This window comes from Uranotaenia lowii, chromosome 1, assembly GCF_029784155.1.
Source record: "Uranotaenia lowii strain MFRU-FL chromosome 1, ASM2978415v1, whole genome shotgun sequence".
Lineage (NCBI taxonomy): Eukaryota > Metazoa > Arthropoda > Insecta > Diptera > Culicidae > Uranotaenia > Uranotaenia lowii.
In genome coordinates this window covers 17,642,973-17,660,390 of record NC_073691.1, presented here as the reverse complement: position 1 = coordinate 17,660,390, position 17,418 = coordinate 17,642,973, and the positions used below count along the sequence as shown (strand labels likewise).

Sequence of the window (17,418 nt, the reverse complement as noted above, 5' to 3'; positions counted from 1 at the left end):
CCTGGCAATCGATATTGGCCAGTTTGCCGAGCCGATCCTTAGTGCGTGCAGCAACTGCCCGAATCAAAGATTCCCGGCAATCGCGCGAGTGCGTGGGTCGTCTACTGAGTGGACAAGGCAGCGGATTAATTGGTGTAGCACTAGATGAAGGCAGTCGCGCTGGTACGCATACTGGTGACCGTGTTGACAAAACAGCGAAGCATATTGGAAGACGGAAAGTCGGGTGTCTCCCGACTGCATGCAATTAACTCGACAGACGGCGCGCTGCGCATCAACATCGGTTGGAATTTTCTCCAGCGGGCACGGCACATCGGTTGGAACCTTTTCCAGTGGGCACGGGACTCGCTTTCGCTCGCAAGCACGAGCGTGAACACCGACCTCACAGCGCCGACTGTTTGCAAATGCATGGTGCGAATGTGGATGGTGGAGATCCGGTTTTCTGCGCAGCCGCTCAAGTTTGCTTCAAGGATTCCAGGTATCCGGGTCCCAAAGTCCCAGCACAAGCAAAGTGGGGAATGCAGAAGGAACCCGGCCACAGCATTCGTCGGTGCTCAATGCAGAAGGAACCCGGCCACAGCATTCGTCGGTGCTCCAACAAGGACTTCTGATGGAACTTCCGTTTCAATGATATCACCGAGAAAGCAGATCATGTAAGTCCCATAATCATTCTCTATAATTTTCTGGGGTGCGCAACAAAATGCCAAAGAAATCATGTAGCCATCAATTTTGAAATTTGAAATCCTGTTCTTATCTTGCCACGAATTACGCCAGATATTTGGGTAGAGTCTCACACTTGCCACATTGGCGCCCAACGTAAATGAATCCAATCACTGAAGCAATCACTATTATTGCTCAGTTATTTTGAAGTTATATTTGAGAATTTTTGAAGTTTTGTGGCATTTTGTAATTTTGTGCGACTTTTTGAATCAGTCCCACTTTTGTTCGTTACCACTACCATAAGTTATTAGCTCATTTAAACAACACTATGGATCCTTCTTGTCTAACGGAGGAAGAGATCAATTATGAATTGGCTCTGAGACACATTCCACGGCTCACTTCTATCAATCGCCGTGCAAGAGCAGTTCGATTACGTGCATTAATGCAAGAAGATGAAATTAGAGGAAGATTTTATGAAGATTCGTCTCACGTCATGGACGTTGAGCAAAATATTAGTACATGCCAAGGCGCAATGCGCGAACTCTTACCTGAAATTGAAAACGCATTTAAGAGAAGCGATTTGGACTTTATTCGCCAAACTCGTTCTCGCTTGATTCACTACCGAAATAGACTAGACATAATTGAAGCTCCTAGTAAATTGTCAGATACTTTTTCAACGCTGTCTCTTCTCGTACAATTCACGCTCGAAGATATTGACGACGCGCTCGGGAGAAAAAACAAACGTGCTACTAAATCTGTCAATACGAATAGTGCATCTAATATGAGTGGTCCACCAGATGTCAGAGAGGAAGCTGAGGCAATAGCAGATGAAGCAACGGCGAACGAAGGAGGAAGGCCAGCCAGGACTACCGGAGCTATTCCAAGGACGACTTCGCAAGCTAACTCGTCAGGTGCTTTCCGGGGTTTCGACGAAAATGGGAACGAACCTAGAAACAGCTCTTCTTTCAACGTTTCGCAACGTTCGGCAGCAGCTCTACCGGTTCAGGCCAGCCGAAGCTTACATGATTCTGCAACAGCTAGAGCATCGGGTAGGAATATCAGGGGACGCAGTACAGCGACTAGTTTAAATCTTGGGCAGCAACACAACGACATTGCTGACTGGAATCCTTGGGAACCGCGGGACTCACAACGATCGAGGCAGCCGCACACTAAAGCCACATTAGGTTTTGGTGTCGGTGATACTCCACCACCACCTTACCGGGTTCCAAGATTCGATGCGGGTGAAGACAACGCTCGAGCTGAATACGACCGTTTGCGGGAAGAAATTTTGGCTGATTTGTGGCAACAAGGCTACGGCAGACAACACACAACTCCAGAAAACAATTTTGCTTTTGGCGAGGATCGAAGAACGAAAGCAATTCACAATTGGCGGCTACAGTACGAAGGCGAAACGGATGGAGTTTCTCTGAATACGTTCCTGCTGCAAGTTGAAACCTTTGCGAACTCGGAAGACATTCCAGGAGAGCTGATTTTAAAGAACATCAAGCATTTCCTAAAGGGCGATGCTCTGCGATGGTACGTCAGCGCCTTCCGTCGTGGGAGTATTCGGACTTGGTCAACATTCAAAGCAGAAATCCGAAAGCACTTCCTTCCGAGCAACTATTCATACGTCGTTCGGGTAGAAGCTTATCACCGTCTGCAAGGAGAAGATGAGCCGTTCAGCAACTTCTATCAAGATATCGACATGCTTTTCAGTCACGTCCAGCCGCCGATGGCAGAGGAAGAGAAGCTGTTCATCATCAAAAAGAACGTCAACTCTACGTATGCAGCTATTGCCGCCGCACAGCACACTCGAACAGTCTATCAGCTAGTGGAGGCGTGCAAAGAATTCGACGACTTCAACAGACTTCAGCAGAATATGCGGCGCATGACAGTGCCTCACAACGCGCTAATAGAACCAACGTTAGCAACGCCAGCACCAACGCGTCAACACAGGACGGCGATGCAGAACCAACGCTATAGTCGCGTCAACGTGATGGAGGCGAATGCAGTTCAACAGGCGAAGTTGGGAGCAGCGCAGATGGAGTGTGAAGCAACCATGTCGGAGGAACGAAGCGACAGTACAGACAGCAAAATCGAGATGCTAATACAGCAGGTAGACGCTTTACGCATGAAGTTTGATCGCAACGAAGGAGCAACTAGATCGCAGAACCACAACCAGAACATCGTTCAGCCGCAGCAACCAAGAGAGGTCAGGGACGCAAATAGGCAACGTCAGGCAGACAACGTATGCTGGAACTGCGACGAAGCTGGTCACCGCTTTACGGATTGCAGAAAGCCTCAAGCCATTCTATTTTGTTATCGCTGTGGCCAGAAAGGCTATTCACTCCGAAGTTGTCCGTCTTGTCAACACCGATCGGGAAACGCGCAGGCGGGGACTCAACCACAGAGGGAGCAGAATCCTCGCACTATGTAGACAATCCCTCAAGCATTCCAGAATTTCGTCAAATCAATACGCTTATCATCAATTTAGAAAACGACAACAGACCACACGCCGTTGTAGACGTTTTAGGTGAGCAGATGACTGGGTTATTGGACAGCGGCGCAAATTGTTCGCTTCTCGGTGGTCGTTTGGTGGAAGTAGTCAACCGGTTGGGACTTCGCAAAACAGCTTTGGTTGGAGGTATCCAGACAGCGGATGGTACACTGCATCGTTGTGAATCCTTCGTTAGGCTTCCGATAGCATACAACGGAAAAAATGAAACGGTTCCAGTGATTCTTCTTCCTTCGTTACCAGATTGTCTCATCCTCGGGATGAATTTCTGGAATACCTTCGGGGTGCAAGCCATTTGTAGCACCGTTAAAGCTGACATCGCCGAACAGGTCGAGGAGTCGGAGAGAATGAAGCCACTCAGCCAGCAGCAGCAGGAGATTCTAGCAAAGGCGATTCAACTGTTTCCTGTAGCCGAAGACGGAAAGCTGGGAAGAACCGACATGTACAGCCATCGGATTGACATCGGTGAAGCCAAGCCTAGGAAACAGCGGTTTTATCAAATGTCGAAGTATGTACTTGAAGAGGTGAATAAAGAGGTGGATCGAATGATACAGCTGGATGTCATCGAGGAGGCTCGTTTCTCACCCTGGAATAACCCGTTAGTAGCTGTAAAAAAGAAGAACGGTAGTTATCGTGTTTGTCTAGACGCAAGGCACCTGAACAGCATCATGACGAATGAAGGCTACCCAATTCCACAAATCTCAGCGATCGTGAACAACTTGGGTGGATGCACATACATTTCCTCGATAGACCTCAAGGACGCGTTTTGGCAGCTGCCGCTGGAAGAGAACTCTAGGCCGTTTACAGCGTTCACCGTGCCGCAACGTGGACACTTCCAGTTCAAGGTAGTTCCCTTCGGACTTTGTACAGCTAGCCAAGCGTTAGCTAGGTTGATGACATACTTGTTCGCGGATCTAGAGCCACAGGTGTTTCACTATCTGGATGACATCATCATCTGTTCGCGCTCATTTGAGGAGCACATTACGACGCTGGAGGAAGTCGCTGCCAGACTGCGACGCGCCAAGCTGACGATATCGAAGGAGAAATCGAAGTTTTGTAGAGCGGAGATGAAATATCTTGGGTATGTGCTCAACGAAAAGGGTTGGAACGTTGACGACGACAAGATCAAGTGTATTGTGCAGTTTCCGATACCGACGTCACGCAAGGAAGTCCAAAGGTTCCTGGGATTGTGCAACTGGTACCGCAGATTTATCGGGGATTTCTCCAAGATCGCTACTCCACTAACTGAGCTGACGAAGGCGAAAACAAAGTTCCAGTGGTCGGAGAAGGCGGAAGACGCATTCCTTAAGTTGAAGTCAGCATTAGTCTCGGCACCTGTACTAGCCATGCCAGACTACACTAAACCATTTTCCATCGCGTGTGACGCCAGCGACGTGGTGATAGGCGCAGTGCTGACACAGGAGTGGGAAGGTCAAGAGCATCCAGTCTGCTATTTCTCGCAGAAACTATCGTCATCGGAAAGGAAGTACTCAGTCACCGAGAGAGAGTGCCTTGCGGTGATTCGGGCGATTGAGAAGTTTAGAGGGTACGTGGAGGGCGTTCGCTTCGTCGTCTTCTGTGATCACGCCGCTCTAAGCTACCTGAAGCAGATGAAAAACCCGACGGCGTTGATGAGCCGCTGGTTGTTACGCCTAAATGCCTTCGACTTTGAAATCAAGTACCGGAAAGGATCCATCAACGTTGTTCCAGATGCCCTTTCAAGGATCGCCACTGCCACGATGTTCACAGTTTCTACAGTTCAGGACACCTGGTACACAAAATTGGTTGAACGCGTCGAGAAGGAAGGAGGAAAATTCCCAGATTTCCGGCTAGTCAATGGCGAGCTCTTCAAGAATTGCCTAGTTAAAGATGAGGTGGGAGCAACGACACACCGTTGGAAGAAGGTGGTGCCAACAGAAAAGAGAGCTGAGGTCATCCAGAAATTCCACGATTCGGCTTCTGCAGCACACCTAGGGTTCCGGAAGACTTGGTTGAAGGTTCAAGCTCACTTCTACTGGCCGAAGATGATGCAGGACGTAGCGAAATACGTAAAGGGTTGCGACACTTGCAAGGCGTGCAAATCACCGACCACAACGTTGATGCCGAGTATGGGAGCCATGAAACCAGCGAAACTTCCTTGGGAACTCATCTCAGTGGACTTTGTAGGCCCGTTCACTCGTTCCAAAGCTGGCAACACGGTGATGCTGGTAGTCGTTGATTGGGTGACGAAGTATGTGATTGCGCATCCGATGCGATCGGCAGATGCAGCGAAGATGGTCGAGTTTTTGGAGCAGCAGATCTTCCTGAAGTTTTCCAGACCTCGGATCGTTTTATCAGACAATGGGAAGCAGTTCTTGTCGGCATCGTTCAAAGCACTACTAGCCAAGCACAAAATATCCCACATGCAGACCGCTTTCTATTGCCCGATGGTCAATAATGCAGAGAGGGTAAATAGAGTATTGATCACCTGTATCCGTTCACTTCTGGAGGAGGATCATCGTGCTTGGGACGAGAATCTACCAGCTATCCTAGCCGCGATTAATAGCGCAAGACATGACGTTACCGGTGTAAGCCCGCACATGGCAAACTTCGGTCGTGAACTTATTCTCTACACGGACCTGTATGATCAGCAGCACCTCAACACTTCCGACGATCCGAAGGTTGCTCAGGATCTACGCATTTCTACTATCAACCGTATCCAGCAGTTCGTGGTGAAGAAGATTCGGAGCAATTACGACAAATCGAAGCAGCGTTACGATCTGAGAAAGCGATCGGTGAATTTCCAGGTTGGAGATGTAGTTTGGCGAAGATCGTTCACGTTATCATCGAAGGTCGATCACATAAACCAAAAGCTGAATCCGAAGTTTGTTCCGGCGTTGATCAAGCAGATTATCGGCGCAAATCTTTATCTTTTGGAGGATGTCATCAGCGGAAAGCAAGGTCGTTATCACGCCAAAGATATCAAGGCTGACTAAGCTTCCGTTTGAAAGCTATGTAAGCAGCAACGCTAACCACAAACTCAACTTGAGCAGAAAACACGAAATGGAGAAGGCTGAAGGACCAACATCATTTTGAAACCTCGCCCCAACAAATCGGAGAAATTAGGCAGAAATTCTTCCATCCGAATAACTCAACGGAACACAACGGAACTCGTCGCTAGTACACCGACGAATACGAAGAAGTAGGCGTTAATGAAGGAGACAACGGCCTTGCGTGGGACCAGCGTCAGCTGTACAGACTCTGAGAACTCCGCCATGCAGTTCGTCAGAATTTGGGGAGGGCCGGCAACCTTGCGTGGGATTGCCGCCACTCAGTGTCCTGGAAGCAATCCTGTCATTCACAAGCAGCGTTATCGCGCTGGGGATAGTAGCACTGGTGAGTCACCGTAGCCAGGCGCTGCATACCATGTCGCTGCAATTGAAACGATTGTCAGGACACCAAAACCACAAAAAACAACCGGTAGGAACACATTCAAGCTATGTAAGCAGACTTCATGTTGTAGACCACGAGCAGTAAACGCCACCCAAACACGAAATGATGATGGCTGACGGACCAACATCCCACTCTAGAAACCGCGCCTCTCATACTCATCGGAGAAACAATCATTGCTGGAATGCCAAGCACAATCGTGAAGAAGCTCCGCAGTCCTAGTGAAAAGTGAAAACCCTTGACACCACCAACGGCACGAGACAGCAAGATGTGGAATAGAAACTACGGAGAATACTCGTCACTGAACAACATAGGCAGCCAGCAAACGCATGTAACAAACCCCGAATAGGACGAAACGCCCCATTCCACAACACGTCAGATTATGACTGCAGTACCCGAATGCGACAAATCCCGAATACGACAACTCCTGAATGCGACAACTCCCGAATGCGACAAATCCCGAATACGTCAACCTGAATGCGACAACTCCCGAAAGCGAAACATCCCGAATACGACAACTCTCGAAGGTGACAAATACCTGATGCAATGACACACCGAACTCGACAACACCTGAATACGTTTTGTCAAGAACGCTTCACTTCGCCATTCCAGAAAAGAATCCAGCGAAGCATAGCCATCAGTCAAGGAGCAAAACGACGCAGGTACTTCCCGAAAATGACACTCCAACGAATACAGCACTGCATTGCAAGTTGTGAGGGGTAGACTTCATGACGGCCGCTACCGCCATATCGACTTCAGTGTAGGCTGTGAAACTTCGTACTGGATGCACTCATACATTCGTTTACCGAGCCATGCAGGACCATCGCAGCAACCAACAAGCTTGAAGCAACAACAAACTGCGCAGCACGTAAGACTAGAGGACACAGAGCAGGCAAAAAACCTCGTCTACGACTTAGCACAAGCACCATTAACGAGAACAATTAAAATGTCAAGAAACCATACAGCTATCGACAATAAAACAAATTCAGCATAATCTTATGTTGATCTATCTTAGTCTAGAATTAGCGCATAATGTCAAGGAGCAGAGTATTGATTAGTATTTCTATGGTAGTGAATTAAAATTTGAGGCATGGGGTTTTGAGGATAGTCTTCGGTTGTAGGGGGTTGTCATGACACTTCCCTTCAAAAGCAACGCGAATTGGAAGCGCGGTAAAACTTCCATCTGGACTCATGACAATTTGGGTGCTAAATCCACCCTTTCCCGAGGAACACCGACATAGACATGCCTCCATATTATTGAGCTAATAATCTGTTCTTTTGTATCTTGCAGTTCCTTTTGTGAGATCTCTTGGTTAGTCAATTGAACCAAATTAGATTTCGTATGAATGTTTACCACAAGACTGTTTGGTAGTAGAGTGGTTAGGGCGGCATAGAGACGACTTCGCCAGCTTGGCTGGTTTACTGATCACTTCTGGCAACATGGATTGTCGTTATGTATTTGTGGCTTCGTGGACGTTAAGGATCAACCGATCTGGTGAGCTGTGGGCTCATGTGTATTAGTTTTGTTGAAGTTTAGCTTCGTCGTACCGCTCAAGATATACTTGAGAATAAACATCTTGATCTGAATAGTCTCTATGTCGTTCCTGGGTTGAACAGATGTTTGAGTTTCTTGTGAGCTTGCTTCGCTCAGCTCACAAGAAACTTCTCTCTTGTGGTAGTGTTGTGTAACGTTTGTTTAGCAAAATTGAGTTATTTTGGCTATAAGCACCCAGAGTAGGAGAAATGATATTGAGCGTGTGGAATTATGGGCACAGAATAACGGCAGTGCATCGATAAAGTAGGCAACGTCACAAAGAAAATTTTCGACACGCAGCTCACTTCAAGCAAACAACTGACAAATAAGGACAGCTGTCAGAAAGGCAAGCGAAAAAGAGCACATTTGTCACTTGTAAACGGAACGAACGACACGCGTTCGAGAAAAGTGCGCGAATTAAAAAACGTGCAAAAAGCACATTGTTCGGCTCGCTTCACCGGAAAAAAGCAGACACTGCAATCGCTGCTAGCGAAACGGCAAACAGGACGGAGAAACCCTCTAGGAGGTGAGTTAACGAAACACCACCAAGCACATCCGGATGATCTAACTAACCACTTCCGAAAATTCTAGGGCAACTCCGATTGTCGGCTTCATCGAGCAGTCGCTCGCCATCAAGCTCTAGCCAACTGTGCCTACGGACAACCCTCCTAGAGGTAGGTTACGTTCTTTTCATGTGAACAAACAGAGCCTTATACAAAACTTTTTAATCCAGGGTTTTTGTTCGATACCGATTTTGGCTTCCGAGCAATTTTGGATCGATTTTCCCCGGCTTCCGAATAGCTGCTACTGAGCAGGACAGGCCGTTGAATTCGATCGATCGAGCGAGTGAGGACCATCGATTTTCCTGGCAATCGATATTGGCCAGTTTGCCGAGCCGATCCTTAGTGCGTGCAGCAACTGCCCGAATCAAAGATTCCCGGCAATCGCGCGAGTGCGTGGGTCGTCTACTGAGTGGACAAGGCAGCGGATTAATTGGTGTAGCACTAGATGAAGGCAGTCGCGCTGGTACGCATACTGGTGACCGTGTTGACAAAACAGCGAAGCATATTGGAAGACGGAAAGTCGGGTGTCTCCCGACTGCATGCAATTAACTCGACAGACGGCGCGCTGCGCATCAACATCGGTTGGAATTTTCTCCAGCGGGCACGGCACATCGGTTGGAACCTTTTCCAGTGGGCACGGGACTCGCTTTCGCTCGCAAGCACGAGCGTGAACACCGACCTCACAGCGCCGACTGTTTGCAAATGCATGGTGCGAATGTGGATGGTGGAGATCCGGTTTTCTGCGCAGCCGCTCAAGTTTGCTTCAAGGATTCCAGGTATCCGGGTCCCAAAGTCCCAGCACAAGCAAAGTGGGGAATGCAGAAGGAACCCGGCCACAGCATTCGTCGGTGCTCAATGCAGAAGGAACCCGGCCACAGCATTCGTCGGTGCTCCAACAAGGACTTCTGATGGAACTTCCGTTTCAATGATATCACCGAGAAAGCAGATCATGTAAGTCCCATAATCATTCTCTATAATTTTCTGGGGTGCGCAACAAAATGCCAAAGAAATCATGTAGCCATCAATTTTGAAATTTGAAATCCTGTTCTTATCTTGCCACGAATTACGCCAGATATTTGGGTAGAGTCTCACACTTGCCACACGGTGTACATGGAATATTTTGAAAGGTGTTTTATAACTTAGTACACAATAAACACAATAAACAGACAAGAATGCCATAAGAATGGTAAAATCTTTTTAATAAAAATAATAATAATACTAACACAATAAGGACACATTCCGAAATTTCATACCTCAAAAATCTCCAACCACAGTACTAAAATTAACGTATTTTTAAATTATTATTTTTTAAATTATATTAACACTTGATGTTTTAGCATGTAACACTAATTAAAAGTTTTACTATATTCAAATTACTAATTTAAAAAACAATATTTCTAGAGTTAGTTTTGATTAAGTCGTATGAACCAATATAAACAAAATCAAGCTTTTGACTAGAAACGATAGACAAACATGAATTCTATGTTAGGTAAAAATTTGGTTTCAGTTGTTCAATAAATTTCTTTAAAAACATGATTTGAATTTAAGACGTATGTTGACTTTCTCATTTTCGAGTGCAATTTGGTTTTAACGACGTTTTGCGCAGCACTGGATTGCCGTGATGCAAAAGGACGTTAAAAACATTTCGGCAAGTGCGGTTCATAGGTCCTTTAGCATTTTCGCAGTAAATGCTTATTAAAATAGTGAAAATGATTGAAAATATTATTAGTTTAGAAGAGCATTGTTTGTGAGAGAGACTTAAGCTATTTTAATAGAACAACTGACTTGAATTGATTGCTGGGTAAGTAAAATTAGTGTTATTTTTGATTGGTTGATACATGCATTACATTTTTATCCTACAACAGATGTATCCAGCATTAAATGTTTCCGCACTCGTTGATCGGTTAACGGAATTAAGGCCCGTGTCATGAGAGTATCAACAAGAAATGTACAGTCCAATTGAAACATTCCTGATGGACAGTCCCGGACAACAGCAATTCAAGAAAATTTGAACAGACACTTCCTTTTATAACATGAGTTCGAATTGTTTTGGAATTCATTTCATGCAACATACGGAACGGAACGGAACAGAATATCGAAGTTACGATCATGTTCAAACAAGTTTTATGATAAAACTTAATGATTTGTGAAACGACGTATGAGCAAGATAATCAATGCAATAGGACGTAAGTACATTTAAACCAGTAAGAACTTACTAATGCCCGTATCACATGTTCAAACATATTTGTCGTCTATTTTTTGCATAGGAGAACGAATTTTCGAACAATTCCGACAGTTATTTTTTAAATGAGAATTTAAAAGCTGTTTCAAAACTTCCACACCGATTTTCTCGAAAGTAATTGAGTGGCTCTTGCGACCTAATAAAAAAAAACTCTAGATTTAAATTTTTTTTCTTTCGATGAAAGTATTATATTGAACCGACACAGAACTACAACCCTGGTTGAAAATGAATGAATACTTACACCGTTTCGGCAGGAAAAACATCCTGGAAAAATCCACGGTCCTGCAGTTTCAGGATGTTGCCTTCAGTATAGCGACGTATGCATCTGATCCGAATACCGTTTCCTGCAACTGCTATCCTTCGAAGCAGCATTTTCCACTGAGAATACAGCAAAAACCAATCTTGCCAAACCACACGATACTCTGCGACCGGTTAGCGTTATTCAACCTTTCACAGGCAATTTTCTTTTGTTTACGTTCGAGTGAATTTGATGCGATTCATTGAATGAACTCTTCGTTTGAAACCACAGATAAATTCAATGCAGACGAAATACACAAAGAATAATGGGAATAATATCAGTTGAAGCTACAATGGAAAATACCTGCATGGAAACGGATTTAACAGCTAAATTAAATTTAGTAAAATTTTATTTTAAGAAATTTCATGATTTTATGATAAAATAAATATGATTGAAATATCTGTATTTTTTAATAAAATACAATAAAATACAAATATGTAAGGTATATTTTTTATGACATTGAATATCATAAAATATAATTATTTAATATAATTTAGGTGTAAAATTTATTTACTTTTTCATCTGTAATAGCATCAACTGGAATTATTATTGTCTTTGCTACTTCCCCTTTTTTACTATTATCTCTTTATATTTGGAATACAGTAAGATAACGATTCTCACGATTCTCTTGTCTTTCTGGCTAAAATGTTGCAAGCACAATTATTTCAACAAATGTATAAAAAAAAACTTATAATTAGAGATTAGAATTCTTAATCTGTGTAATAGATCACCACTGTTAAGAAAACTTTTGAACGCAACAATTTCAAGAACTTTAGTCCATTTTATTGACTGTATGTTAACCTACTTTGAAACAATGATCGATCATTTTCTTTTGAAACTTACCGTACTTACTCTATAAATCGGATAGGGGAAGTTTGGCATCGCGCTGATGATGTAGTTTGTTGCAATATCGAGCAAATTTTATACTGTTTTACCTGCAAAAGAAAAAGTTTTTCAAGTAGATGATCGTTAATCTATAAAAGATTATTTTTGAAACATATTCAAAAAAAATAATTTATGAATATTAAGAATACTGAATTATCTTCAAAAGCATTTACCTTTTTTGAAGCTTTGAACTTCAGCTTGATCATGTTTTATGTCTCTCGTGAACAGTATTCATGTGAAAATCTTTCTCCTGTTTATACTTGAATCTAAAATTTAAAAAAAATAACATTACGATCATACCATACCTCTCATCTCTGAAAATTGTACTTTTCTCCACACTGGTCGCACTCATAGGGGTACAAAATGTGATGTTTTTTTCTCATGTGTGTATGCAACAAGAATTTGGTTAAGTACTTTTTACCACATTGTTCACAATCGTGTCTCAGATCAGATGAATGTTTACGCATATGCAAACTCATACCGTAAGGACTCGTTCGGTAAACCTTTCCGCAAATCCTACAGGTCATTGATTTTGATCCACCATCTTCTCCGCCATGCTGGCGATGCTCGTGTCGTTGCTTATGCAAAACGCCGTAGAACGTCTTATCGCAACCTTTCTCGCAACGATACGGTTTGATACCTACAGCAGTTCGAAAAATTATTTCACCGAAAACTGATGAGATTTCTTATTCACATGGATGGCTTACCTTTGTGCTCGTTAATATGGTATTCCTTAGTCATGATGTGCACCGTTTTTCCGCATTGATAACAGAGCCAATGAGTTTGACTGTATGTCAACGGTTTGCGCGTGCTTCTTTTATACGCAAGATACTCTTCTCTAGTCATTTGTGATCTTTTCCGTTTTGAACTTACGATCTCGTTATTTTTTGTTTTACCATTCTTTTTATTGTGCTGTTTGCTTTTTGGACTTTTATCTGCAGCACGAAGTCTCTCTGACTCTCTCTCATTGATATCAGACACATCGTATTCGAATATTGATTCATCAAGCGCTTCAAATTTCAAAATTTCCGTTGTAATTTCGTCCTCGCTCTTCTGTTCTAGTTGCTGATCTTCATCATCCGTTTCCAATGCTTCAATTAGCATTGGTTCTATCAAGAGGCCCTTGCATTCTAGGGGGGAAAGCTCATCGGCATAAGAACCATCCAAGGGAATCGTTGCAATTGGGTCTTCAACAGAACTATCCATAGTATTGGTTTCAATCGGTTCGCTAATAGAAGAATTGTTCGAAATAATCCTTGCATTTGGTTCACCAACAGAACAACCTTTTGAGTTATCATTTCCACTGAGTCTATCAAAAGCCTTTTTGTGGAGTGATCTGTAGGTATCGGCAGCAATACCCAGCTCTACCAAATGTTGCACAAGCATTCTTTTACATTTTCTAACGGCGGCCAAATTCGATGTAATTTCCCAAAATCCGCTTTTAAGAGTAACGCCGGCAACCTCACCTGTAACTTCTAGCAACATGTTTGCATCCTGCACAGCTTGTTTAAAATCCGAAGCGATATCCATCAGGATTGAACAGTTGTTGCAAATAAGATGGCGACTAGCAAAACTATAATTGAAAAGGCCTCGCGCTTTCTTTATTTGATCGGCATCAAACAACTTGAGAAAACCTGAAAATATGCTGAGTTTATCAACGTGTAAATTTATGTGAACAACAGACTATCAAATAGTGAACAATCTTAATAATATTTGGTTTTTGGACAACCGGAATGGGAAATTATTATGATATTACCTGATTTGACTAATCGTAAACATAAACGGCAGTATGATTTCAATGGTAAATTAGCTTTGTTGCTGAAAATAAATTGATTTTTTTACATTTCATCGGAACAATGTGCTAAACACTGATAATATTACAAAAAGCGAAAGGTTTAGTTAATTTACCAGCGCGTAGAAAATTACCTCTCATCATTCTTGTCGGTAGACGTCAGTCCGAATTCGCTGTTATCCTCTGGTTCGGACTTCAGTTCTACATTGTCCAAGTCCGGCAATGGGGAAACGAAAACTTCTTCCAATGTCTCCTCCTGTCTTTCCACTTCTAGCGTATCGTTTTTAAGTTCTGCTAAAAAAAATTTTTAATTAAAATGAGGTTTTAATATGTTTACAATGGATTAAACTTATAAACGACTAATATGCACGTGTTTTAAAAAAAGAATAATCGTTTGAAACACAATCTTAACGTTTTCGTATAAATTTATAAATTCTTCAAATGACATTTTCTGCTGAACAACTTTGTCGAAGATCTTACTTGGTATCTTCTCAGAAAACCGAGTCAAAACCACTTGAAAAGAGGTATGTCTTTTGAGATTGGAGGCAGTTTAATTCCCATTAGAACTTATAAATTGGCATTAAAACGATTAGATTAGGTTCCAGAGTTGATAATAATCATGATCGTTTTTCAGAACAAAATGCCCTCATACAATCCTAAAAGTTAGAATTTACTAATGTAAACATAACTTCAAAATTCTGCAAGAAATCATGGATGAGTTATGAATCAAAACGAAGCTTTTCAGATCCCAAAGTTTAAGAAATTCAAAGATAACCTCAAAGAGAAAATAAGCATGTAGCCCAAGGACCTTTATTTATACACAACCCTTTTAATCAGGGTAAATATTTCAGAAAGTGAGAAAATCTCTACTTACCGGATTGTGAATCATTCCATGGGAGTGGGGAAATCGACCAAGATCGCCGTGGCTCAGGCTCAGGTGCTCGGAGGTTGGGCACAGCTGAAATTAATTTTTAAAAACAAGTTGATTTAAAAAAGTTTATTTAATTCGGGAATTTTTATAGCTACCTTTTGAAACGAGGCGTCTAGACTGTTTTGCAAGATCCGGAATGGAATGAAATGGAAACGCGGCATCATAACAATCTGGACCGAAATGTTTTGAACAGATACCCTGGCTTTGCTTGGGTGTCCATTCTTTCCCGTTGTCACAAAATGCTCTCCAAGCTTCCCACTGCTGTTTGTTTCTAGGAAAATTATGATAGACGATGCTGGTATCGTGTTTCGTAGTCGACATTTTGTTTCTACAACCTCTAACTGAACAGTGATACGCCCGCATATTCTCGAAATTTACTTTAAAACTTGATCACACGAATTACAATAAAATAACTAAATTTAAAAACGCTTCCAATGTTTACACTTGAATATAAACTTTGATGGCGCTCATGTTCATCCCGCTCAAATAACACTCAAGTCCTGATTTTGATCTATTTTGATCTGTTCCTGTCAGTGAATTCCTGTTCACTCAACCAGCAATGTTTTGGTCGAAACTAGATCGAATCTGGATTCAATTAAACCTAATTAAACTTATTGAAATCGATCGAAACCATAGTCAAAACTGATCCAGCCCAGCATGTGATATATATGCGGGTGTGTAACTTTAACGTTAAGTAGACGAGAGATATCAAAAGTTTCTCGATGGTGGACGGGTTGGGAATGAGTGACCGGTAATCAGTTTGTTTACGTTCCGGTCGTTTCGGCTCCAAAAATGTTGAGTAGGCAGACTGAAATGCTGTTTCGTTTTCGTTGTAGTGTAAATTGTGAAGTCTGCTCCGAACGTTTTATTCACATTAGATTTAGCACTACACTTCTATTCTTTTTATCCTTCTTTTGTAGATAGAGCATAAACAGACCGACGCCCTGTCAATTAACTTATTCAAGATGGCGATTGTGTCAAAACGCTCAAACCCAATCACGGTCTGTTATTTGCCCTGTTGTTGACCTTTTTTAACGCTTTTATAAAAGCTTATAAGCTTAAATATAAGATTTTTAAGAACAGTGTTGCCGAATGAACAAAAATTTCAGTCTTGTGTCCATATGAAAAAGGTTGATGAAACTCACTTCTTGATACTGATTTCTGCGGACATAACCCTTTTTGCCACTAAGTATTCGTGACATAATTGTCTGCGTTTCACACACATTTTTTTTCGGCTGGCTAACCGTTTATTAGGGCACGCATTTTTTTTCTAACAGATTACTATGCAGGGGTGTCAGTCAGGTGTCCTGATTTTTCAGAATTTATCCTGATTTTCGAGTGGCCGTCCTGATTTTTTAAAAACGCTTGAATTGTCCTGATTTTAGCAAAATGACATTTCAAATGTTCTGATTTTTGAAAAATATCTAAACTATAACAAAATTTACTGTTAAATGCTGAGAAAATCAAGTAGATTTTTAATAAAATAGTTTAACCAGTTGAACCGATGATAATCCTGAGCTCAAATAATATTTTAATAGTGTTTTTCGATATTTACTTCAGGCCAGCCGAGGTTCTTCTCACTTTAGTTGCATAATTTTAGGAGTAGTCAGTACCTGTATTTCGCCTTTAGTTATGCAATCTAAGCAGAACTGCATGTTATTTTCATCAATTTAGTGGTGTCCTGAAAAATCCTGATTTTTTTTTTTCATTGCGGTGTCCTGATTTTTGTCAAATTCACCTGGCACCCCTGTTACTCTGATCGAAATGAATTTGTGCAATTCATTGAATGAACTCATTGCTTAAACCACAGATTATTTAAACAGATGCCTAAGTCCTGGGGGAGGAACAATAGCCGCAACAAGACCTCGTTGGCGATATGATGAAGCCAAATGGGAAGATTACCAAACACATATCGACAACTTAATCTCCATGCATGAATCCATTTCTCTCGAGCAATTCAATAACATTCTGTTGGACGCGGGTACACAATTCATTCCCCGCACTAGTGGGATACCAGGGAAAACAGCGGTTCCATGGTGGGGACCTGAAGTCCGAGAAGCTCTGAAAAAACGTAGGAAGGCCTTGCGACTCCTGAGACGAATTCCAAATGACCATCCCAATAAACAAAATGCTCTGATAGCCTTCAAAAAAGCCAGGGCAGCAGCAAGGTCCGCCGTCCGCTCCGCAAAAAACGAATGCTGGCTAAAGTTCACTGAAGAAATAAATCCCAACACCCCATCCAAAATCCTTTGGAGTAAAATCAAAATCCTCAATGGAGAGCCCCGGAAAAATCAATTTCACCTGCTCCTTAACCACAACTATACCAACGACCCACCTCTCCTTGCTGAAGCTTTCTGCCAGCACTTTTCTTCCACCAGCAATATCCAACCAAATCTAACCCTATCCGAAGAAGCCCCACTCCCTATTCAAAATCTTCCTCTTAACTCCTCCTACAATTCCGACTTCACCCTAGAAGAACTTAACACTGCCCTACGTAAAGTCAAAGGACTCTCTTCCGGACCCGATGACATTGGATATCCGTTCTTAAAAAACTTGCCCCTATCTGGTAAAA

The 17,418-nt window shown here is 42.6% G+C and overlaps 2 protein-coding genes across 5 annotated transcripts in view; both read right to left on the bottom strand.

Moving 5' to 3' along the window:
* Positions 1-11,488, bottom strand: part of LOC129756601 (tyrosine--tRNA ligase, mitochondrial) — a 74,059-nt gene extending 62,571 nt beyond the window's left edge. For both annotated transcript variants that reach the window (XM_055753521.1, XM_055753513.1), the window contains exon 1: positions 11,182-11,488. In XM_055753521.1, coding sequence (XP_055609496.1) covers positions 11,182-11,312 — 131 coding nt within the window. In that variant the 5' untranslated portion in view covers positions 11,313-11,488. The remainder of the gene's footprint in view (positions 1-11,181) is intronic.
* Positions 11,489-11,999: 511 nt separating this feature from the next.
* LOC129753893 (uncharacterized) lies at positions 12,000-15,946 on the bottom strand. 3 transcript variants are annotated; one of them, XM_055749753.1, is made up of 8 exons: positions 14,942-15,946; positions 14,790-14,873; positions 14,050-14,209; positions 13,880-13,941; positions 12,831-13,757; positions 12,605-12,763; positions 12,297-12,389; positions 12,000-12,173 (listed from the first exon to the last, which is right to left on the bottom strand). In XM_055749753.1, the coding sequence occupies exons 1-7, from the start codon at positions 15,207-15,209 to the stop codon at positions 12,355-12,357; spliced, it is 1,695 nt and encodes a 564-aa protein (XP_055605728.1). In that variant the 5' UTR covers positions 15,210-15,946; the 3' UTR covers positions 12,000-12,173; positions 12,297-12,354. The 3 variants fall into 3 exon arrangements, with proteins under 3 accessions (XP_055605728.1, XP_055605718.1, XP_055605725.1); XM_055749743.1 differs by having other exon boundaries at positions 12,451-12,763; positions 14,942-15,942; XM_055749750.1 differs by having other exon boundaries at positions 12,451-12,763; positions 14,050-14,206; positions 14,942-15,941.
* Positions 15,947-17,418: the final 1,472 nt, after the last annotated feature.